The sequence below is a fragment of the Nicotiana tabacum genome, chromosome 19, assembly GCF_000715075.1.
Source record: "Nicotiana tabacum cultivar K326 chromosome 19, ASM71507v2, whole genome shotgun sequence".
Taxonomy (NCBI): domain Eukaryota; kingdom Viridiplantae; phylum Streptophyta; class Magnoliopsida; order Solanales; family Solanaceae; genus Nicotiana; species Nicotiana tabacum.
Window position 1 is genome coordinate 140,712,470 of NC_134098.1, and position 26,528 is coordinate 140,738,997.

At 37.7% G+C, this 26,528-nt stretch overlaps 1 protein-coding gene across 1 annotated transcript; it reads right to left on the reverse strand.

The window, feature by feature from the left end:
• Window positions 1-428: 428 nt before the first annotated feature.
• Window positions 429-2,998, reverse strand: LOC107779900 (putative 2-oxoglutarate-dependent dioxygenase AOP1.2). Its single transcript, XM_016600401.2, has 3 exons — window positions 2,559-2,998; window positions 1,140-1,461; window positions 429-812 (listed from the first exon to the last, which is right to left on the reverse strand). The coding sequence occupies exons 1-3, from the start codon at window positions 2,927-2,929 to the stop codon at window positions 669-671; spliced, it is 837 nt and encodes a 278-aa protein (XP_016455887.2). The 5' UTR covers window positions 2,930-2,998; the 3' UTR covers window positions 429-668.
• Between the last annotated feature and the right edge of the window lie 23,530 nt (window positions 2,999-26,528).

The window sequence follows — 26,528 nt, forward strand, 5'->3', positions numbered from 1 at the left end:
GAGAAAATTATACTTAGAAGTACTTTTTAAAAGTTTGGCTAATACTAATTGCTGCTCAGAAGTATTTTTTACAAATTAATTAGACAAACACAAACTGTTTTTCACCAAAAATACTTTTAAGAAAAATACTTTTAAGAAAAATACTTTTAAGAAAAAGCACTTTTCAAAATAATCTTATATCTTTGCTACAGCGCACATGTCATCATTTAAGCTGTAAAAATGGGAAAATCATCCATGCAAGACATGTTCCAAAGAGAAATGAAGAAAAGAAAAAAAAACAAAAATTCTTCAATCACATCCAATTGCAAGTTGTGGGAGAAATATTATTTGATTTAAAATTTCCAATTCGTTTCCTCACCGTTCTCTTTGTCATAAATACATATTCTTGGGTGGTGGAAGTATTAATTATAATTTTTTCCAACATGAAATACACTTAAGAAGAATATATAGACAAGTCGATCATCATTCCATGATGAAGTTTCATGCTTTTACAATAGTAAATACAGGTAACAACAATCAAGTCCATTATTCTCCAACAAGAGAAGTAAAGCATCAAACTAAATATTATCAGCACTTGAAGAATAGGCCTTCAGATCGAATATCTTCATCTTGTGGTTCTTCACCCGATTTATAGTTACGAATCAGTTCCATATATAATATCAAAAGGCTTAAACTGCAGAGGATGAAACAATGAGCTCTTCTAGTGTTCCTATCTTCTGTGGATGTGAAAATTGCCCAAGTGAATATCTTGATTCATTTCCACTCATTGTAACTCTATGTGTAACAGCATGTATTCTGTCGTTGCTCCATTCCTTAGCCAATAAAAACCCAAAAATTTTGCACGATCAAATGAAACAACATCAGGTTTACAATCTACTTCGTTCGTTTCATTTTATATGATACTCTTTCCAACGACAACATTTTATATGTAAAAACTCTTTAAGCTTCTCATTTTTACCTTTAGTGATATATGCTTTTATACCTCAAAAATATTTTGACATGTTTACATTTGGTATAGGACAAAAATAATTATTTTCTCTTCTTAAGCTCCGGACGCACCTAGTCAATTACTATCATATAAAATAAAACGGAAGGAGTGATAGGCAATTTAAAGTTTCATAGGTATAGGGATAACTAACCTTAAGTGCATCACCCGCGATAACAATAAAGGATGAAGGAGGAAATTCTACAGAAATCCAATGACCATCCTTTGTTTCGATCTCCAAACCATTTACTTGATTTTGATGGAGTATAGTAGTGAAGCCCTTGTCACTATGAGGTGGAAGACCAACGTTAGGCTCATCGGACTTTGGAACTCCATATTTCATGACACGAACAAGGTTACCCTTAGATTTAACACACGATTTATGATATTTATCCACACCATAGCTTGCAAACATCGTTCTTGTCACCATGTTGTCTAGTTCCAGCATTTGCTTTGCATGGTAATGAAGTAGTCCACTATTCATACAAAGGCCAATCACTACTAAAAATCCGGTAAAAACCGATCAAAGTTGGTCGATAATGGCCAATAACCGACCAAAACACGACCATTTACGTGTGAACGGTATTTTAGGGATCGGAAAGGAATACCGCCCAAAGTTGGTCGGTCAATTAAATTATAAAAAAAATATATTGCCAAAAAAAATCGACCAAAGTTGGTCGGTATTTTAATTATGTAATCAAAAGATTTACCATCTGGGAATCGAACCGGGGTCTGTACTGTGGCAGGATACTATTCTACCACTAGACCATTGGTGCATTTTGATGTAAGACTGTCTTTTATTTGATTTATACTCTTTAATTGTATTTTCGCACGAAAATAACCGATCAAAGTTGGTCGGTTTTATTAAAAAGTAAAATTACCGACCAAAGTTGGTCGTTTTTTAAATGACCGGCCGAATTAACCGACCAATTTTGATCGGTTTTTTAATATTAATTTTTATTTATTTTAATTGAAAAACCGACCAAAGTTGGTCAGTTTCTTGAAAAATAAATTTCGCGGGACTCAAAAATAGTTTCTCGCATTTTTGCGCCAAAGAAAACAGACCAAAGTTGGTCGATTTCGTAAAAAAAATTTAAAAAATAAAATATTTTGAAAAACCGACCAACTTTGGTTGGTTTTTTGACCGACCAAAGTTGGTCGGTCGACCTTGGTCGGTTTTTGCCGAATTTCTAGTAGTGAATGGATAAAGAAAATTAAGAATATTAAAGAAAAACAAAGAAGAGAAATTGAGGAGGGGAGGAAGGTAATGATATATGGCTAATAGCCTATTTGGCCTAGTTTCTAAAATCAACTTATTTTGAACAATGCTTTTAAAAAGTGATTCTAAGTGTATTTTTCTCAAAAAAATAATTTTAGGGACAATTTTTTTTTTGCTTCTCAAAAACTACTTCTGCTTCTACTCAAAAATATTTTTTTTCTTCTAAAAGCTTGGCCACACTTTTGACCAAAGAAGCTTTTTGCTAGATAGGTTATAAGGATGGTAAAAAACTCCTTGATGTACGAACGAAAAATTCAGTATGAGGAGAAAGAAATCTTAATCCAGATATCATACCAAAAATGAGTATTTCCAGAAGGCCACATGAGATTTGTGAAGCTTTGAACTGATTCAAGATTGGTGGCATTCTCAATTCCCATGCTTTCATAAAGAGGCCGAGTATAGGATTCTGGTCCAATATAACCAAAATAAGGAGTTTTCGAAGTGTTTTTAGCTTTGGTCTCCACAGGTAAATCAAACAACTTCTCCAATTCCCGGAAAAGTTCTTTACACTGCTCCATTGAAATTTCTTCATAGATTGCTAAGAAACAGCCATAGATTTCGAAAGCTTTTTTAACATCTTGGCATGTTGAATTCCAACAACTTGAACTTGGGCTCATATTTTCTTGGCTAAATCTGATAACAGGAATGACTCTTTGGGATTCCATGGTTATTAAGTGGTCCACAACTAAGACTTTAGAGATGTATATTAGGACTGTAGGAGGTAGCTATCTGAATCATATATATATATATATATATATATATATATATATATATATATATATATATATATATATATATATATATACACACACACACACACACACACACACACACACACACACACACACACACACACACACACGTTTACATCAATTATTGTCTTTATCATTGGGCTTTCAATCTTTTACATAATAAAATTTCTATCATCCATTTCTAATGTCAATGATTACTTGAAATATTTGAATATTTTTTCATGTGATGCTCACATGATTAGAATATTAAATATACGGTATGTGTTATATAGAATACAATATTCAAACCAAACACACCAATTTGGTTTACCTTAATTATTGTCTTTACCTGCACTTTTCCACAAAAAAGTTCAGAATCCAAAAGTGACTTTGAATCCACTTTCAACACATTCAACTTCTAGCTTGAGCCTTTTGAACCCAAAAAAAAAAAATTCTAGCTCGAGCAATAAGTCCTTGCACAAAACCCCACAAATTTTGACATTATCTAAACGCCTGGTTTTAAATCAAAGATAGGGTTGTAAGATCAGCGCAAGAAGATATGACTCGTCCAAGTATGGACGGATTTTTGACCCGATCAAATTCAACTCAACCCGTATATTTGATACCTCTATTCCAAGGTCTGGTTCTATATGGGTTTTTTGGATGGCCATAAGACTACTTACCCAATTTTTTGTTTTTCTCAGGCCAACTCTACATTTTGGGGAGACTTTTACGAAGAATTAGCTCAAATAGCCGCCCACCTAATGTCTTAAATTAAAAATAGCCGACAGATGTATAATATATATATATAATTCATGTATAATATATGTATAACTGTGTATATTAACATATAATCTGTGTATATTAGCTAGAAAAAATAAACGTTGAATCTGGCCGGCTATTTGTGTAAAAATTCTGATTTTTATTGACGTCCCCTAGGCTTGTCTGAGGGACCCTTCAAGCGACGTAGTTTCAAGGCAAAATTACATCGTTTTGTTTAATAAATCAGAGATTAAATCTCACCTGTCCATGTTTTCATGATTCAACGGCCCCTATCAATCTCATCCCTAGGTATTTAAAGCTTAGAATCCCTGAAAATTACCCCAATTTTCCCTTTATTTCCTCTCTTCTTCCTCTCTTTTCACTCTCCCCCCTCTCCCTCAAGACCTCATCGTCCGCCGCCCATCTCTGCTGGCCGAAAATCGCGACCACCGGCGGAGCACCGCCAATCACCTCCATGTTTACATCACCATGCTCCCTCACTCTCCTCTTCCCTATTCTTCACCCCAAAATCTTCAAAACCCTCCCCAGATTCGTAGATCTAGCCTAGAACAAAGCCCTAGCCGCCACCCATTTTCCCAAAATCAAAGAACTCCGGCCACTACCACCTCACAACACATACATGAATGTATATAGCTCCACGATACCTACCCTTTCCCCTTGGTCTTCATCCGTAACGCCATCCGAATTCCATCGACTACCTCCCGCCGCCACCATTGTCGTTGCTCACTTTTCTTTTCCTTCTTATTTTCTTCTTCCCTTCTGCCCCTGTTGCAAGACACGACTCGAGCAAGCTTTTTCCGCTGGCATGATACCGAGATCGAAACTGGTTCTCTGGACCTTTAGTTTTGGTGTCCGCCAACGTGAAAAGTTTGCTTCATGGTCAATTCGTTGCTGCCCGATATCCTCGGCACCTCCTCGCTGCTCGAGTTAGCATTGAATCCCCTGTTGTGGTAGAATTCTATTTCCACTTTTCTATTTTTACTTTTTCCTTCTGCAATTAGGCTTAGTATTAGTTTAATTTATTATTTCTTATTACTAGTTTATCTATTGCTTGTTTCGATTGTTATTATAGTTCTTAGTCATTCTGTGTAGGCGCTTGGTTATTAGTTTGAGTAGCACCTGCTTGTCTATTGATTATTGAGGTGATTTTGCTTATTAATATAATTTAGGTTCTGTTTATTTAAGTGTTATTAGGCTCTGTTTAGTTAATTGTTCAAATTAGCCATAGTTGTTTAATGAAACAATTAGTTTGTATGTGATATGTTAAGGTAATTGCTTTTAATTAGACAGTTTGAATAGTATATTTTTTTTGTTTAATTTTTAGTTATTAGTTGACTTCTAGTTACTTGTTTCTTATTTTTTGGTTTGTTATATATATGGTGGTATTGATGTTGATAAAATTTGAAGTTTAGATGTGTTTGATCATGATTTAGGGTACTGGTAGCCTACTTTTTACTAGTAGGGTGGCTGAAAGGATGTAATGACCCGGCCGGTCATTTTGGGTATTACAGCCCCGTTCTCTCATTTACTGCTCTATTTGTGCTTTATAGATGTATTATGACCTATTGGATTAGTTAGTTTGAGTCCGGAAGGATTTCGGAATGAATTGAGACACTTAGTCTCATAATAGAAAGCTTAAGTAGGAAAAGTTGACCGGATGTTGGCTTATGTGTAAACGATCTAGGATTTTAATTATGATGATTTCAATAGCACCGTATGGTGATTTTAAACTTAGGAGCATGTACGGAAAATTATTTGGAGGTCCGTAGTGGAATTAGGCTTGAAATGACGAAAGCTGAATTTTTGAAAAGTTTGTCTGGGGGGTTGACTTTTTGATATCGGGGTCGAAATTTGATTATGAAAATAAGAATAGCTTTTTTATGTCATTTATGACTTGTGTACAAAATTTGAAGTCATTCCGGATTGATTTGATGTGTTTCGGCACAAGATAGAGAATTTGAAAGTTCTAAGTTCATAGATTTTGAATTGGGGTATGATTCGTCATTTTGATGTTGTTTGATGTGATTTGAGGCTTGACTAAGTTCGTATGATATTTTAGGACTTGTTGGTATATTTGGTTGAGATCCGGAGGGGCTCGGATGAGTTTCGGGGTGGTTTCGGACCATTTCTAGGCCATTTTTAATTGCCAGTTTCTGTCTACAGAGGTGTGCATTGCGATGGCGAACATTTGGTCGCGTTCGCGAAGAGCAAACAACAGTTTGGAGCCTTATGAATCGCGATCGCGTAGAACAAAATCTCTATTGCACTGACCTGACTTTGGAGATTATCCAAAAATGAAAGTTATAGCCCTTGATGTCTAGTTTTGAGAAAGTCAAACCATTTATTATTTGGAGTTTTATACAAAATGTTATGACTATTATACTAGAGGCTATCTGGAAAAGGTGAGGAGTTTGTTCTTCGCGATCATGAGTGGATTTCCGCGGTCACGAAGGAAAAATTTTGGGCTGAAAAGTTTTGTGCTTCGCGATCGCAAAGCATTTTCCACGATCGCGAAGAGTAAATGCTTGGATATGAGGTATATTTTGAGGTTTCGGCTATTTTAACACATTTGGAACTATGGAGCTCGGATTGAAGCGATTTTGAGGCGATTTTCACCATATGGATTGAGGTAAGTGATTCTAACTCGGTTTTGGTTAAATTATAGGAATCTGTTGTTGTTTTTATCAACATATTAGTGTTTTGGGTTGAAAATAGTAGAAAATTTCATAGACTTTAATTTGAAGATTTGAGGGTCGAGTTGATGTCGGAATTTGATAAAATTTGTATGGTTGGACTTGTGGTTGAATGAGCGTTTATATTTTATAACTTTTGTCGGGTTCCGAGACGTGGGTCACACGGGCGATTTTTGAGTTATTTTTGGATTTTTATTGGAAAATTAGTATTTTCTTATGGAATTGATTACAATAATTGGTATTGACTGAATTAAATTAATTGTGGCTAGATTCGAGCCGTTCAAAAGTTGATACGTGCGGAATGGGATTTCTGGAGTATTGTTTAGCCTGCTCGATAGTGGATTCGTCTTGTTCGAGGTAAGTAACTCTTCTAATCTTGGAGCTGAGGATATGAATCCTGAATATACACATTATGTGAATTGTTTGGAGGTGACGAACATGATAGGTGACGGGCGTGTGGGCGTGCACTATAGAAATTCTGACATAATTGGTTCCGTGAAATTTTGTAGTCAAATAATCTTGGCATTTTCTATGTAGTTTTATGTGTTAAAGAAATTGACCTGAGAATCATATTAAAAATCATACTGAGGCTATGTGCCAGTATTATTAAGACCCACAAAGGTCATATTGCTGTTGAATTATTTGTTTAAAATAAAATTTTATAATCAGTCATGTTCATTCATTTCATATCATCTCTCAGTCTCTGTTGCTATTTATTGATTCATCATATCATCATTTTGGGCTAGTTTCATGACATTGTGAGCCAGAGAGATTGGAGAGATTGATGACTGAGTAAGGACGAGGACCTGATTGCGAGGATAATTATGGGATCGGGCTGCATGCCGCAGCATGTCATATTGGCTTTATATACTTTATTATTATGTGGATCGGGGCTGCCCGTCTGCAGCAGGCCTTATAGGCGTTATTATAGCACGTGAGTTATCCGGGCGGATACATATATTGATACTATAGCACGTAAGTTGTCCGTACAGCATGTGAGTTGTCCGTGCAGATTATAGCGCTTGGCTGAAGGAGCCCCTCCGGAGTCTGTACACCCCCAGTGAACTCAGGTTCCTACTGAGTGCTAGTGCCGAGCGATTGGGAGGATTGAGTGACTGTGAGGACTAAGTGATGGGGAGGACTGGGTGAATTGATACTCTGAGAAGTATGCATATGATTTTATCACTGAGATACATTGCATTAACATGCATCTGTGATATACAGACATAGAAATGTATTTTTCTCACGTTGTACGGTATCACGTCATTCATGACTTCTCACACATATTGGCCTATGGGCATAGTGATGCATTTTTCCACGGGCTATCTTGAAAGAAAATAAAACATCTTATCATTGTTGAAAGGATTTTTGGGAAAAATTACTGTTTTCAAACTTATTCGTATTTTTGGAAACTTCGGTAAACGACTTGGAACTTTTACTGATACACTTGAAAGGCAGAACTATTTTTGAAAATCATGATTTAGCTGAGCATTTATTCCTTGGGTTACTTCTTTCATTACTTGCTTAATGTGGTTATGAACTGTTGTTGGTTATTGGAGTTGGACTCTGACCTTGGTACAAGCTCGTCACTACTTTTAACCTGAGGTTAGGTTTGTTACTTATTGAATACATGGGGTCGATTGTACTCATACTACACTTCTGCATCTTGCGTGTACATGTTGGCTGCTGATGTTGCTGCGTTCGTCGGGAGCTGGATCTGAAGGTGTACCTGCGTTTGAGTTATAGCTGCCTCTTGTTCATGGTAGCCTTAGATTCATAAAATTTTATTTATGTACTTTTTAAACATATGATGTATTTATTTCATACCAGCTTTGTAAACTCTATTCTTAGAAGCTCATGATTTGCACTACCAGTTCTTAGGGAAATGTATTGGTTTTATATATATATTTTTTAATTAATTGCCTTTCTAAATTCATTGGAATTGGATAGTTGATAATTGGCTTACCTAGCGGGTTGGGTTAGGTGTCATCATGACTAGTCAGATTTTGAGTCGTGACAAAGGACCCTTTTCCTCTGTGTTTCTTCCGCAACTGGTTTTCAGGTTGTTCTTTCACCTTTTGGACAACCCTTGGGTAGTGTTTTGGCACACAAAGTCAGTATTTTTGGACAGACTTGTGGTTAACCAAAATCTGTCCAAAAAGTGGTTTTCTTTGCCTACTTAAGGGCTGCTCTTTTCTCACTTTACACACACTCTCTATATTACACTTAGATGATACCTTTCACTCTAAGTTGAACACACACCAAGAGAGTAAAAAAATCAATTGTTAATAAGTACCCTTTAATAGCTGAAATTGAGAGTTTTGTGAGTGATTCTTAGAGTGTAAAATCGTTATAAAAATCGATGAGTCTTTGGAGTTTGGTTCTAAGTTTCACCTTTCTCAAATCACTATTTTTGCTCAGATTTCTGGGCTGTTTTTAACACTAATTTGCTGCTGGATTATTGTTGTTTTTTGTTGCCGAGTTTTCTACTCAATCACTGTTGTATTTTATTCTGCTGCAAACCAGGTAATTCCTAAATCCTTGTATGACAGATTAATGAAGATAATGAGAAGGTTTTGAACTTCTTTCAATATGGAGCTCGCTTTAATCAGATTTTGTTGGGCGAAAATGAAACTTTTAAATGTTATGATTGTATATCAAGCTCGATAATGTGTATAAATTCGTAGTCTCTGAATACTAATTTATGAGTTTATTATTATTAGCTTATATTGATTTGAGTGTAGCTTGGATAAATGCTTAAATAAATATGGTTGAAGTACATTTAGGTCCTTAATCAATAGGTTGTTGCTCATTAGTGTTTAGATTCCATAAGCATGTTAATATGCGTTTTATTTCAATAGGAGCGATAAGGGTGGCTATTAATATTGTCTCGGCGGAGCGATAAGGGTGGCTATAGGAGTGATAAGGGTGGTAATATGAGCGATAAGGGTGGCTATTATCAGGGACGATATGTGAAGATGTGGGGTTGTGGTGTTGATGATTTTCATGTGATGTTGTGATTTTCTTGTTTCTTGTGTTTACTTTTATACCTTGTGCAATTTGTCTTGTTATTGATAAATTGATAACAATCTGATTTATGTTGAAATTGAGAGTCTGTGGCTATTGCCAGGCAGATTATAAAATGAAATGTGGGCACGAGGTGCTGTGATGAAATGATAATGATATTTGACACGTGAGATGTCCGTGCAATTGTGATATGAAATGAGGGCACGAGGTACCGGAGAAATATGATGATTTAATTATGGGCACGAGCTGCCGTGGAAATATGAAAATGGGCTCAGACCCGTATTTACGAAAAATATGAAAATGGGCTGAGACCTGTATTTTAATGATTTTGAAATGAGGTGTCACATGGTGACTTTTAATTGAAAAAATTATATTCAAAATGTTTATTTGGAAGGATTTTTATTCAAAAAGAATTATATAAAAGATATTTATTTGAGAAAATTATATTTGAAGATATTTATTGAAAGAATTTTATATTCGAAAGATGTTTATTAGAGGAAATTATATTTGGAAAAGAGAGTTATCTGGAAGAATTATATGTGAAAGACATTTATTTGAAGGACTTGATTTAATTGGGTGTAATTGTGTTTATTAATTATTGAGTGATATTAATGGTATTCTTGTTGTCTGCTGTGCATATCACTGGTTGTTTTATCCTGTCCTTATTGTTATTTGTTTCCTATTATTTTGTATATTATATTGCACAGGTTATTAGACTAGTGAGTGTCTTGAATGTACCTCGTCTCTACTCCACTGAGGTTAGTCTTGATACTTACTGGGTACTGACCATGGTGTAGTCATATTATACCTCTGCACATTTTTGTGCAGAGTCAGGTATTGGAGATATCAGACTTGAGCAGAGTTAAAGCGGGATCGTAAGGATTCAAGGTAGAGCTTTTTAGTCATCGCAGTTCCTTGGAGTCTTTTTATTTCATTGTACTGTTAATTTGTAATCAAACAGTATTGTATATTCAGTCCTCGTGATCATTCCATGTATTCAGTTAGAGTTCGTGACTCAGTACTACCAGTCTTGGGAGGTTGTATATTGTAATTATTTCCGCTGTTAGTTTCAAAGAAAAAAAATAGCTCCAAATGTAATTAAAATCGACTTACCTAGTCTTAGAGACTAGGTGCCATCACGACGCCTGTGGTGGGATTTTGGGTAGTGACAAGTTGGTATCAGAGCTCTAGGTTTATAGGTTGTACGATTCATGAATGAGTCTAGTAGAGTCTTGCGGATCGGTACGAAGACGTCTGTACTTATCTTCGAGAGGCTACATAACTGTTAGGAAATTTCCGTTTCTTTCATTCCTGTCGTTGGGAATTTGTTGAATTTGGAATTTGAACCTTTGTATCTCCATTCTCTCATAGATGGTGAGGACACGTGCTACTGGGTTAGCTGAGCAGGCATCCGCACATACTGCTAGGGTTGCAAGAGTCCGGGGCCGAGGTAGAGGCCGAGGAAGGGCACGTGCTGCGACTAGAGCACCTGTGAGAACAATAGTTGAGGAGCCACTAGTAGCTCCAATTGGGGGACAGGTACCAGAAGTACCGGTTGTTACCTCCGGACTTCAGGAAACCTTAGCACAGTTCCTGAGTATGTTTGGTACATTAACTCAGGCGGGATTGATCTCTGTTGCACCAAATATTTCGCAGATTAGGGGAGTAGCTCAGACTCCTACCACAACTCCAGAGCAGCAGGTTCCGGGTGTAGTACCGGTATAACCTATTGTTCCGGTTCGTCCTGAGGTCAGTCCCGAGGCATCAGAAGAAGAACAAAAGAGACTAGAAAGGTTTAAGAAATATGATCCATCAACTTTTAGTGGCACAACTACAGAGGATGCCCAAGGATTTCTGGAAAATTGTCACTGTATTCACCGCACCATGGATATTGTGGAAGTGAGCGGAGTTGCCTTTACTACATTTCAACTGTCAGGCGCAGCATATCGGTGGTGGAAAATCTATGAAGAAGGTAGACCAGCCGATGCAACACAACCAACTTGGACTCAATTTTCGAAAATGTTCTTGAAAGAGTTTGTTCCCCAGACTCTTCGAGATGCATGGCGTATGGAGTTTGAACGGCTGCATCAAGGCACTATGACAGTGTCAGAATATGCTATTAGGTTCAGTGAGTTAGCCCATCATGAACCTATCTTAGTTCCTACAATCAGAGAACAGGTCCGCAGATTCATTGAGGGGCTCGATTATGATATTAAAATATGCATGGCTAGAGAGTTGCAAACTGATGCTCCATTTGAACAAGTAGTGGAGATTGCAAGGAATATTGAGGGTGTTTTAGGCGAGGAAAGGGAGTCTCAGGGGGCCAAAAGGTCTCAAAGATCTGGAGGATTCAATGAATTTTACTCTTAAGCTGGAACCCATTATGGCGGAGGCTCGAGCAATCGGTCAGCTCAGTCCGCACATCAGATTACTCGGGGTGCTCCAGTTTATAGTGCACCACCGACACAAGATTCTTACAGTGGTTATTCCAGTTATTCGGCACAGACTCAGTTCGAGTAGCCGTGACCTCAGAGGAGTTGTTATGAGTATGGTGATGCTAGGCACATCATGAGAGATTGTCCCAGACTTGGGAGGGGTGGATTTTATCAGAGCACTCAAGCTACAAGCTTTATTCCAATTAATACTCCACGTGCACAATCAGCTAAAGAAGGAGGACAGGCGGGTAGTGGGCGCCTAAGAGGTGGAGGCCCGACCCGTTGATTTAATCATTATGTTTTGGCTGAGGCCAATACACCAGATGGTGTCATTACAGCTATGGTCTTGATTTTTATTATAAAAAGATATTTTTCTTAATTTGATTTGGTTCTGAATATTGAGGTGAGTCCTCTTATTATTCTCCACTTATGGGTGAGCTTCGTAAATTTATGACCCACTTATATGTTTTTCCCTGTTGGAAGATTTAAAGATGTGAATCCGTGTCTGTCATTTTATTTTTGTATACCATTAAGGGATATAAGTCCAAAGGTAATTTTTATTATTCATTACAATAGGTTTAATGTGCTTCGGAATAATTGATTCTAATTTTTATGAATTATACACCCTACCGATATGAGGGTTCATTATATGTTGTGAAAAATTATTTATGAAATATATTGAAAAGAAGAAAGAAAGAAAATTGAAAATTTTAGTTGGCACAATGTGCAACATACTTGTGATTCGGAATTGAGGATGAGATCCTTGCATTTTTACATGATGTGAAATATTTAAACCGGGCTGCAAGCCGCGGTGGAAGTTATGTAAGGACGAGGTCCTTGTGGTGAAATATGTATAAGTTTAAAATTCTCCCTTTGTGAAATTTAATTTGTACAATAATATTAAAAGGGAGTCATGCCTGTTAGGCTTATTTGATAATTCTTGTATATTTTTCTGTTCATATTCAGCCATTTTCGTGCTGTAAATATTGAGTTTTAGCCTATGAGGTGAGTGCCCAGGTGGCGTTAAATATGACTCATTAATCCGAGTAAGTAATCATGAGGTCTTCATACCTCACGTTCTATTGTCAGTATTTTAAAAATTCGAAACGAGGTGATGGTTAATATGAGATTAATTGATGATGATGGAATTAATTATGAACAGCTTCTAAGACCAGCAATGTGGCGATGATCATACATATGATGTGCTTCATGTCCTGATATCATTATGATAATGCAATGCTGAGATTAATATTATTGATATGTACCTTGTGGTATTTTGTTGGGTTGCGGATGTGTTGTAGGAGTTATTTTGGTGTTACATAAGCAGGTGGTTAGGCCCAATTACAGGGGAGACTCTGCCAAAATTTCTGAAAAATTTGGGAGTTAGTAAAAATATGGGGGATTGAGAAGTGCAAAAGAAGAGACAAATTATGTTATGTGTTTGAGGGCGAATGATCCTAAGCAGGGAAGAATGAAACACCCCAGAAAAATTTTGAAGTACTTCAACACTATCAAGAAAGTTGATGTGTGCATAGGCACGAGTTGCTATAGCCAGTTAAGACTAATACCGTACGTCGAAGTAAAAATCAGGCATTTTGGAAATGATTGGAGAGTTAGGAATTTTTTCTCTAAATCTTATAAGAATGGAGAAAAGAAATAATCTCAATCGAGATGGTGTTGTCGGGCCCGTGTTAAATTGCAGGAATGTAGAATCGCCCACAAGTATGTGTGCAAGAATATACTCAGTAATTTAAAGTCCTCAGAAAGATTTTTAGCACGTTCGAGGACGAATGTTTGTTTAAGAGGTGGAGAATGTAATGATCCGACTTGTCGTTTCAAGAATTTAAGCCTCGTTCGGCGGCATAAGGCCTGGAGCAGCTTCGTATTACGCGTATTGACTTGCGTGCGTGGTTGAATTCAGTTATCGGATGATTCAAAGTAATTTTGGACACTTGGTCTCTAAAAAGAAAGCTTAAGTCTTAGGTTCCGTTAGCTCCGTATGATGATTTTGGACTTATGAGCGTGTCCGGAAAATTATTTGGAGGTCCAAAGTGGAATTAAGCTTGAAATGGCAACACTCAAAATTTTGGAAAGTTTGACGGGGGAAGGGGGTGACTTTTTGATATCAGAGCCGGAATCTGATTTCGGAAGTGGGAGTAGGTCCGTAATGTCGAATGCGACTTGTGTGCAAAATTTGAGGTCAATCGGACGTGATTTGAGAGGTTTCGGCATCGATGGTAGAAGTTGAAGTTTTAAAGTTCATTAAGTTTGAATTAGGGTGCGATTCATGATTTTGATGTTGTTTGATGTGATTTGAGGCTTCGAGCAGGTCCGCGCTATGTTATGGGACATGTTGGTATGATTGGACGGGGTCCCAAGGGGCTCGGGTGTGTTTCGGGGTGGTTTCGGACCAAATTAGAGCTGTTTGGACTGCTGTTGCTAAAGTCTCGTTTCTTTCTTCACGAACGCGAAGGGAGTCCCGCGTTCGCGAAGCGGAATTTGAGGGGATGATGGTTTGGCCTTCGCGAACGTGAAGCTGTGGACACAAACGCGAAGAAGGAGCAAGGCAAGCCTTCGCGAACGCGGCCAAGGCAACGCGAACATGAAGAAGAAAGGAAGCATTGGGGCTCAGGTCGGTTGACCTTCGCGAACGCGAACGCGAAGCGCGAAACGCGAACGCGAACGCGAAAGAGCTGGACAGCTGGTCATCGCGAACGCGATGAGGAGGTCGCGAACGCGAAGAGGAAATGATGGGGCAGGAACAGTTGGCCTTCGCGAACATGACTCTGGTCACGCGAGCGCGAAGAAGGATTTGAGGCAGCTGGGTTTTGGCCTTCGCTAACGCGAAGCAATAGTCGCGAACACGAATAAGGTGTATCTGGGCAGAATTAAAAGTCCCAAAATGGGAGTTTGAGTTCATAACTCAAAATCAAATTGGGACCTCGGTAGAAGGCGATTTTTGGAGAGATTCTTGCATGGGTGTTTGGATTAATTTCCATGATTATGTCTTTGAATCCATCATTTAATTCGGATTTAAATGGAGGAAAATCAAGATTTTTGTAAAATCTTCCAAAAATAAAAATTTAAGATTTGGAGGTGGAGTTGTTATTGGAATTCGATAAAATTAGTATGGTTGAACTCGTATCGGAATGGGTGTTCGAATTTCATGAAAATTATGCCGGGTTCCGAGGGGCGAGTCCCACATTTTCTTTTGTTGACTTTTTGGAATAAATTTTTAAGTCGACGTATTATTATCCGGAATTGTTTCCGATAAATTTTAATGAAGTTATACAATTAATTTGGATAGATTTGAGGGGTCCGGAGGTCAATTCAAGCAAGAATGCGATTTTGGAATATCAGCATAACTTCAAAGAGGTAAGTGTCTTGCTTAACCTCGAGTGGGGGAATTACCCCTTAGGCATCGAGTCTTATGTGCCATTTGTGAAATGTGAAATGCCGTGTACGCGAGGTGACGAGTACGTAAACGGCTTATATGTGTAAATTTGTATTGAGTTAAAGTCTTGAGCATATTGTGTGGTAAATTGGGTAATTATTGGTATATATTTAATCATCTATTTGTCGTGCCTAAATCCTTGTTGTTGTTGAATCTACTGTTATATGACAATTTGATGTGATTATTACTTGATTATTTATGTAATTCTGTGAATTTGTTGGTTTGATAATTATTAGAATTGAATTTCATTATGGATTTTTCCTATGCAAATAATTAATTAAATGAGCTTAAGAAGAGTTATTTATATAATTATTAAAAATTTGAATTTAATGAAGATTTGCTTTATGTTGAGTAATTTCTATCTCTATTAGTTGTTTTTGGGTGTTGTACACATTGTGTGGAGCTTTTGGCTATTTGTTGTGAAATTAATTGATTTTGTTATATCCTTAGAATTTGTTGTGGCCATTGAGCAAACTGTAATATGAATTGATTTTGTTATGTTGCCGTTATAATTTGCCGTGTAAATTGTTGTGTTGTGTGAATTATTATTTTTAGGAGATAAGGGTGGCATTTTACCATTGATATTATGTGGGTATAAGGGTGGCATTTCACTGTTGTTGTGTTGTTGCAATATTGTCTGGGCGAAGCGATAAGGGTGGCAATAGGAGCAATAAGGGTGGCAATAGGAGCGATAAGGGTGGCTATTGATATTGTCTGGGCGGAGCGGTAAGGGTGGCTATAGGAGTGATAAGGGTGGCAATAGGAGCGATAAGGGTGGCTATTGTCAGGGACAATATGTGATGATGTGGGGTTGTGGTGTTGATAATTTTCATGTGATATTGTGATTTTCTTGTGTTTATTTTTATATCTTGTGCAATTTGTTTTATTGTTGGTAAATTGATAACAATCTGATTTATGTTGAAATTGAGAGCATGCGGCTATGGCCAGGCGGATTATAAAATAAAATGTGGGCACGAGGTGCTGTGATGAAATGATAATGATATTTGGCACGTGAGTTGTCCGTGCAGTTGTGATATGAAATGAGGGCACGAGGTGACGGAAAAATATGATGATTTAATTATGGGCACGAGGTGCCGTAGAAATATAAAAATGGGCTGAGACCCGTGTTTACGAAAAATATGAAAATGATCTAAGACCCGTATTTTAATAATTTTGAAATGAGGTGTCACATGGTGATTTTTAATTGAATGAATTATATTTAAAATATTTATTTGGAAGGATTTTTATTCAAAAAGAATTATATGAAAGAATTGTATTTGAAAAAATTATATTTGAAGATATTTATTGAAAGAATTTTATATTCGAAAGATGTTTATTTGAGGAAATTATATTTGAAAAAGAGAGTTATCTTGAAGAATTATATGTGAAAGACATTAATTTGAAGGACTTGATTTAATTGGGTGTAATTGTGTTTATTAATTATTGAGTGATATTAATGGTATTCTTGTTGTCTGTTGTGCATATCACTGATTGTTTTATCCTGCCCTTATTGTTATTTATTTCCTATTATTTTGTATATTATATTACACAGGTTATTAGACTAGCGAGTGTCGTGACTGTACCTCGTCTCTACTCCACTGAAGTTAGTCTTGATACTTACTGGGTACCGACCATGATGTACTCATACTACACTTCTGCATATTTTTGTGCAGAGTCAGGTATTGGAGATATCGGACTTGAGCAGAGTTAAAGCGGGATCGTAAGGATTCAAGGTAGAGCTGCTTAGTCGTCGCAGTCCCTTGGAGTCTTTTTATTTCATTGTACAGTTAATTTGTAATCAAACAGTATTGTATATTCGGTTCTCGTGATCATTCCATGTATTCAGTTAGAGTTCGTGATTCAGTACTACCAGTCTTGGGAGGTTGTATATTGTAATTATTTCCGCTGTTAGTTTTAAAAAAAATAATAGTTTCAAAATGTAACTGAAATCGGCTTACCTAGTCTTAGAGACTAGGTGTCATCACGACGCTTGTGATGGGATTTTGGGTCGTGACAAGAAGGCAGAAAAAGTCAAAATTCTTGACAAAGTTTGTAAGGTACATACAATTTCAGTTATATATTTTTCTATTGTTGAATCTTCTTTTAAAATTGGATTTATTTTGTATTTGTTTGTTTTTAGTTCGTGTCATTTATTTGTTGCCTTGGAAGCTTTATATTCTAGTTGGTGAGCCTTTTCATGTTACTCATTGGACATCATACACTAATGTAGATATCGTATCAATTTTACAGTCAAAGTTGACTGATGTCCAGCTTCGAATGTTTAGGTGTGATGATCCAAAAGGTCATATTTAAATTTAATAATTATTTTTGTGATTTAAGATCTCAAAAAGTACTATTCATCATTCCTCGACATGCGTGCATAATCCGTATAATTTTCCAAAAAGTTGTTATATGAAAAATTGATTAAAATTTGAAATAGAGCCTTAAAACTCAACCAAGTTGACTTTGGTCAATATTTTGAGTAAACGGACTCAGATCAGTATTTTGACAATTTCGGTAGGTCCGTATCGTGATTTGGGACTTGGGCATATGCCCGAAATTTAATTTGGAGGTCCCTAGCTTGAATTATCGCCAGTTGGCGGAAACTAGAAGCCTAAAGGCTTAAAGATTTCAAAGCTTGACTACAAATTGACTTTTATTGATATCGGGGTCGGATTCGAGTTCTGAAAATTTTCATAGGTTTGTTATATCATTTATGACTTGTCTGTCAAATTTGGTGAGAAATGAAGTTGATTTGACGTGATTCGGACGTTTAGTTGTGAAAATAGAAGTTTTAAAGTTGTATTAAAAATTTCATTTGATTTGGTGTCCGATTCATAATTCTAGGTGTTAAATTAGTTTTTTGATCGCACGAGCGAGTTCGTATGAGATTTTTGGACTTTTGTGCATGTTTGGTTTGGAGCCCCGAGGGCTCGGATGAGTTTCGGATAGCCTACAGACCATTTGAACTTTGAAAAAATCTGGTATTTCCCAGTTCTGGTTTCTTTAATCGCGATCGCGTGGCTTCATCCGCGATCGCGAAGACTTGTTGAGCACTCATGAAAATTTGTACTATGCGATCGCATAGTATTGTACGCGATCGCATAGTATTGTACGCGATCGCACATTTGGAAAAGCTAAGGCACCGCGAACGCGTGGGCAAAGCTGCCTTCGCGAAGAAGGAATGAGGCAGAAACGGAAGCACCAAATTTGTGCTACGCCATCGCACAAGTCAGTACACGATCGCGTAAGGCTGAGAAAATGTTTTATGCGATCACATGTCCATTTACGCAATCGCGTAGAGTTAATAATCCGGGCAACCAAAATGTGCTTCGCGATCGCGAAGAGTAAAATGAACCTTGGCAAAAGTTATTCTATGCGATCGCGAACAAATTTCCACGATCGCGATGAGTAAAAATCTGGGCAAACAGAACTTAAGTTCTGGAAATGGGATTTCGAACCATTTTCTACCATTTTCGATTTTGAGCTCGGGTAAGACGATGTTTGGGCGATTTTCACAGGAAATCATTGGGGTAAGTGTTCCTTATACTATATTGATTATATTTCATGATTCCATACTCATTTACATCATGAATACGTGAGTTTATGGAAGAAAAATTAGGTTTTTATAAATTTTTCCAAAAATGTAAAATGAGGATTTGAAAGCCAATCCGATGTCGGAATTCGATAATTTTATTATGGTTGAACTTGTATCGGAACGGGTGTTCAAATTTTTTGAGTTTTTTCGGGATTCAAGACGTGGGCCCCACTATCAATTTTTAAAATGAATTTCGGATTTTTATCCGAAACATTAGTAAATTCATATGGAATAAATTCCTTTGATTTGTATTGAGTATATCGAATTGTTTAGGAAAGATTTGACGCTTTTGGAGACAAATTCAAAAGGAAAAGCTGTGGTCGAGTAATTTATTGGAATTTACAAAACGAGGTAAGTGTCGTGGTTAACCTTGACTTGAGGGAATAGAACTCCTGAATTATTTGCTATGGGAATTTCATGTGCAACGATGTATAGACAAGGTGAAGAGTGCTTATACTTTGTCAATTTAATTGGCTGCCTAATTATTTAAATATCTTAAATTGTTTTAAGACACGAATTGGGGGATCGGGTTGTACGCCGCAACAGACTTGTTTAAAAGTCTATATATTGGGGGATCGGGTTGCACGCCGCAAGAAACTTGATTAAAATAAATATATTGGAGGAGCGGGTTGCACGCCACAACAAAGTTGAATATGAAAATATTGTAGGAGGGGGTTGCACGCTGCAACGAAAATTGATTGAAATAATAATTGGTTATGACTGCGGAGTTGGCTTCAACTATTAAAATGAGTTACCTGATTTATTTCTATTATTGTAGTTATTACTATAATTGCATATAGGTTAATGTAAGTGACCCGCCTTAGCCTCGTCACTACTTCGTCGAGGTTAGGCTCGACACTTACCAGTACATGAGGTCGGTTGTACTGATACTACGCTCTGTACTTCTTTTGAAGATTTTGGAGTTGGTCTCAATGGCGTACCATAGACTTGCTCGGATTTTAGCTATTCAGAAGAGACTTGAGGTATAACTGCACATCGTCCGCAGTTTGAAGTCCCCGTCTACCTTATTTTAGTTGTGTATTTGCTTTTAGACAACTTTATTTTATTCAGACCTATATATGTATTATTCTAGAAGCTTGTGCACTTGTGACACCAATTCTGGGATGGTATTTAGACATCGCTATTTTTATGGATTAATCACTACATTTCAAACTTTACTTCCCCATTAGTTTCTTTGTTATTAATTAATCTAAAATTATTTTAAAATGGCTAATATTATTCTAACATTGGCTTGCCTAGCAAGTGAAATGTTAGGCGCCATCACGGTCCCGAAGGTGGGAATTTTGGGTCGTGACAGTTTCTCACGAATGTGAGAATTTCGGGTCGTGACAGTTAGTTTCAGAGCACTAGGTTACATAGGTCTCACGAGTCACGAGCAAACTTAGTAGAGTCTAAAGGATCGGTACGGAGACGTCTGTACTTATCTTTCAAAGGCTATAAAGTTTAGGAACAATATCACTTCTTTCTTATTCTGTTGTGCGATCTTATTCTATAATCGATAATTGAACCATTCTATTCATATTCTCTCGCAGATTGCGAGAACACATAATACATCTACCGATGGACAGGGACCAGAGACCACGGTGGCAACTATGGCCAGGGGTAGAGGTCAAGGACGAGGTCGTGCTAGAGGCCTAGGCAGAGGTAGAGGTAGAGCTCAGTCTAGAGCTCGAGCAGTAGCACATGTTGTAGATCCTCAGGTGGATCTTCAGGAGGAGGTTCCAGTTCAGACTGTACCGGTTGGACCAGTTCAGGTTCCGAAAGGGTTCATAGCTACTCCAGTGCTTCAGGACGGTCTAGTCTGACTGGTGAGTCTTATTGAGGGCGTGGCCCAGAATGGTACATTTCCAGTGGCACCAGTAATCTCATAGGCTGAGGGAGGAGCACAAACTCCCACTACCCCACTCCGGAGCAGATGGCTCCCCAGAATTAGGCTCCCGCAGCCCCGCCAGTTGGGGTAGTTTAGCCAGTTATTGCGGCACAGACCGGTGATAGGCCCGTCATGTCTTTTGAGGCCTTATTGAGACTGAATAAGTTTACTAAGATCTTTCCTGTTCACTTCAGTGGTACATCTTCTGAGGACCCACAGGATTATCTTGACCGCTTCCATGGGGTGCTGTGGAACATGGGTATAGTTTAGACCAATGGGGTCGATTTTGCCGTATTTTAGATGACGGGTTCCACCGAGAGGTGGTGTAGAGATTATACATTGACAAGACCAGTTGGATCCCCTGAACTTACCTGGGAGTAGTTCTCGCATCTATTTCTGGAGAAGTTCCTTCTTATCACACTGAGAGAGGATTACTGCAAGCAATTTGGGTGTCTACAGCAGGGCAGTATGACTGTTACTCAGTATGAGTACCGTTTTGTGGATTTAGCCCGTCATGCTCTCCTTTTACTACCTACTGAGGGAGAGAGAGTGAGGAGGTTTATTGAGGGATTCACTCACCCTATCAGGCTTCATATGGCCAAGGAGACCGGAAATGAGATTTCAATTCAGGCGGCTGCTAATGTTGCAAGGAGGATTGAGATGGTTCTTTCACAAGAGAGAGGGCAGAGTTCTGATAAGAGGCCTTGTCAGTTCGGTGGTTTCAGTGGTGCCTCGTCTGGAGGCATGTGTAATTTTAGTATGGGTCATCCTCCCAGACCGTTTCATTCAGCACCTCAGGCATCTCCCGGTGCTTAAGGGAGTCACGGTCCTATTATGCCTTACTCTGGGCAGCCAGCATTAATGCACATTCAGCTCCTATCAGTACACCACCACTCCAGAGTCACTACGACGGTTATCCAGCCCATTCGGGTGAGCTTCAGCTTCAGCTTCAGCCGCCATGACATCAGGATGGGTATTATGAGTGTGGGAACATTGGTCACATTAGGAGATATTGCCCTAGGTTATTGAGTAACAGATCTCGATAGGATTCTCGTGCCATCATACCAGCACCGGTTGCTTCACCGCCTGCTCAGCTAGCTAGAAGTAGGGGTCAGGCAGCTAGAGGTGGAGGTCAGACCATTATAGGTGAAGGTCAGGCCGTTAGAGGTTGAGGCCAGCCAGTTAGAGACCGTCCCAGAGATACAGTTCAGAGTAGTGGGGCTCAGCCCCGATTTTATGCTTTTCCAACTAGGCCTGAGGCTGAGTCATATGATGCTGTGATCACAGGTATTATTCCAGTTTGCCATAGAGATGCTTCAGTTCTATTTGATCCAGGATCTACTTATTCCTATGTGTCCTCCTATTTTGCTTCTTATTTGGTTGTGCCTTGTGATTCTTTGAGTGCTTCTGTGTGTGTATCTATACCGGTGGGAGACTTTGTTGTAGTAGACCATGTCTATCGTTCTTGTGTGATTACTATTGGTAGTCTTGAGACTAGTGTGGATCTTCTACTTCTTGATATGGTAGATTTTGATGTCATCTTGGGTATGGATTGGCTGTCACCTTATCATGCTATATTGGATTGTCATGCCAAGACAGTGACCCTAGCTATGCCGGGGTTACCTCGTTTAGAGTGGAAAGGAATTTCTGGTCATTTTATCAGCAGGGTTATTTCTTATTTGAAGGTTTGGCGTATGGTCGAGAAAGGGTGTCTAGCCTATTTGGCTTATATTCGCGATTCCGGTGCGGATGTTCCTTCTATGGACTCAGTACCAGTTGTTCGTGAATTTCCAAAAGTATTTTCTGCAGATTTGACGATGCCACCCGACAGAGATATTGACTTCTGTATTGATTTGGCTCCGGGAACTCTACCCATTCTATCCTACCATACCGTATGGCCCCACCAGAGCTGAAAGAATTGAAGGAACAGTTACAAGACTTGCTCGATCAGGGATTCATTAGACCCAGTGTCTCGCCCTAGGGTGCACCAGTATTATTTGTAAAGAAGAAAAATGGTTCAATACGAATGTGTATAGATTATCGGCAGTTAAACAAGGCTACTATCAAGAACAAATATCCACTGCCAAGAATTGATGACTTATTCGATCAACTTCAGGGTGCCAAGATGTTTTCAAAGATCGGCTTGAGGTCTGGTTACCATCAGTTGAAGATTAGGGCATCTGATGTCCCTAAGACAGCTTTTCGGACTCGGTATGTGCATTACGAATTCCCAGTGATGTCATTTGGGTTGACAAATGCCCCAACAACATTTATGGATTTGATGAATCGGGTGTTTAAACCCTTTTTGGATTCTTTTGTGGTTGTATTCATTGATGATATCTTAATTTACTCCAACAGTCGAGAGAAACATGAGCAATATCTTTGGAGTGTGCTTCAGACTTTGAAGAATAATCAGTTATATGCCAAATTTTCAAAATGTGAATTTTGGTTAGACTTAGTTTCCTTTTGGGGGCATGTTGTATCAACAGAAGGCATAAAGGTGGATCCTAAGAAGATTGAGGTTGTTCAGAATTGGCCTAGACCTACTTCAGTTACAGAGATCCGGAGTTTCCTGGGGTTAGCAGGTTATTATTGTTGGTTCATGGAAGAGTTTTCATCTATAGCAAGTGTGATGACCCAAAATGTCATCTTTAAATTTAATAATTAATTCTGTATTCTAAGACCTCGAAAAGCACTATCGACTTGCGTGTGCAGTCCGTAAAAATTTTTCGGAAAGTTTTTAGGTGAAAAATGAATTTAAATGTGAATTAGAGCTTTAAAACTCAACTGAGTTGACTTTGGTCAACATTTTGAGCAAACAGACTCGGATTAGTGTTTTGATAATTTTGGTAGGTCCGTATCGTGATTTGGGACTTAGGCGTATGCCCGGAATCAAATTCCGAGGTACCTAGCCAGAGATATGGAATTTTGATAAAAAATTAAAAGTTTAAGTTCAAATAGTGACCGGATGTCAAATTATATGCAAACGACCCCGGAATAGAATTTTGATGATTCCAAGAGCTCCGTATGGTGATTTTTGACTTAGGAGCGTGATCAAAATTTTATTTGGAAGTCCGTAGTAGAATTAGGCTTGAAATGCCGAAAGTTGAATTTTTGGGAAGTTTGACCGAGGGGTTGACTTTTTGATATCGGGGTCGAAATCCGATTCTGAAAATTTTCATAACTCAGTTATGTCATTTATGACTTGTGTGCAAAATTTGAAGTCATTCCGAATTGATTTGATGTGTTTCGACACAAGATATAAAATTTGAAAGTTCAAAGTTCATTGATTTTGATTTGAGGTGCGATTCGTCGTTTTGATGTTGTTTGATGTAGTTTGAAGGCTCGACTAAGTTCGTATGGTATTTTGGGACATGTTGTAATAATTGGTTAAGGTCCCGAGGGTCTCGGGTGGATTTCGAAAGGTAAACGGAATTGATTTCGGACAAAGAGTGCTGGAAATTTCTGTTGCAAAAATTCCGTGCGTGGAGCCAACTTTGGAAGCTTATATCTCGCAATTCATAAGAAATCAGAAAATGTGCAAAACATCAAAGTTGTAGTCGTATGATTATAGGTTCCAGAAAGTTAAACTATGAATTATTTGGACATTTGTACAGAAAGTTATGACGGATTGAATAAAGGCTGGTAGAGCAGTTTTGCCAGAAATTTCGCCAGAAATTCTGATGCATGCAGCCGACTTTAGGAGCTTATATCTTGCAATGCATAAGGAATCAGAATAATTGCAAAACACGAAAGTTGTAGTCGGTGGATTCTAGTTTCCAGAAAGTTAAACCATTTATCATTTGGACATTTGTACATAAAGTTATAATCAATTAAAGTAAGACTGGTAGAGCTATTTCTGGTAGACTTTTAGTGACGAAAAAATGGACTTTTAGTGACGGATTGGCAGAAACTTAAGGACCAAAAATGCTCATTTCATTCATTTCGTTTTGGATTTTTAGAGCACGGTTCTTGGGCGATTTTTGGGCGATTTTCACGGGAAAATATTGGGGTAAGTGTTCCTTATCCTATATTGATTATATTTCATGATTCCATACTCATTTACATCATGAATCCGTGAATTTATGGAAGAAAAATCAAGATTTTTGCAAAATCTTCCAAAAACGAAAATTTAAGATTTGGAGGTCGAGTTGTTATCGGATTTTGGTAAAATTGGTATGGGTGGACTCGTAATTGAATGGGTTGTCGGATTTTATAAGTTTCGCCGGATTCCGAGATGTGGGCCCCACGGACAAATTTTGAGCTAATTTCGAATTTTAATGAAAATATAATATTTTCTTATGAAATTGATTACTATAATTTTTGTTGACTGTATCAAATTAATTATGACAAGATACGAGTCGATCGGAGTCGAAAAATCGAGGAAAAAGCATAATACTTGGTTAAATTGGAGCAAGTCGAGGTAAGTGACTTGTCTAACCTTGTGTGGGGGAAAATTCCCCTAGGATTGATATTGATGTGATTATTGAAATGTGTTGAAAATCATGTGCACGAGATGACGAGTATGTACACGGACTAAATTGTGAAAGATTATATTTTTAAATTGTGTAGATCACTGTTGCGCATTTATTAAATTATTTTATCTTGTTATATTCTTCATCATTGATATGAGATATATACTTCAAATTTGTTTGATCTTTTCTTACTAATTATTTTACCTGTTTAGTTGAAACTTGGTTTCTTTTATTCTGTGCATTATTTGAAGGTTGATTTTTTTAAAATTAAATATTATTAATATGAAGTATTTGACATTTTTAAACTTGATATTGAAGCAACGTAGTAAAGATTTTGAAATATTATTTTCCTAAATTATTTACTCCTGAATATTTTTATACTCATTGTGAGGGAGCCGTGAGCTCTTTATTGTGGAAGAATATTATTGTTGAATTATTTTGACATGAGCCGTGAGCTCTTTATTGTGGAAAACTATTATTGATGATTTATTTTGGCATGAGCCGTGAGCTCTTTATTGTGGAAAAATATTGTTGTTGAGTTATTTTGGCAAGTTAAATTATTTGAGCACTTGAGGTGCAAATTGTGATATATTGTGATATTGATACGCATGCGGTGGTATAAGGTCTGGGTGTTGAAATGCATGCGGTGAGATAAGGGTGGCTTGATACGCGTGGTTAGTAGGGGTGACTACTAGAAGTCATGCGGTGTGATAAGGGTGGCTAAAATGCGGGATGCTATTTCGGAAAAAAATATTTTCTTTAAATAAATTGTGAAGGCTCCCGCGGTGATATAAGAAAATGAGATATTGTGAATTTATTTATGATTTGGGACTACGAGGCGGTACCTCGAGAGTGCCCTTGTTGATATTGATTTATGGCCATAGTTGCTTTCGATTAATTGTTGTGATTTTCATAAAGTTGAAGGAAATTCTGTTTTGATTCCACAAGATATTATTTGTAATTATTTGATGTCATTAAATGTGACATACTATTTGATTCATTTCCAATGTCATTTTATTTTACTACATTGATAAATATTTTACCATGCCATTATTATATTCCAGTAGGGCCTCACCTGACCTCGTCACTACTCTACCGAGGTTAAGCTTGGCACTTACTGGGTACTGTTGTGGTGTACTCATACTACGCTTCTGCACATCTTTTTGTGCAGATCCAG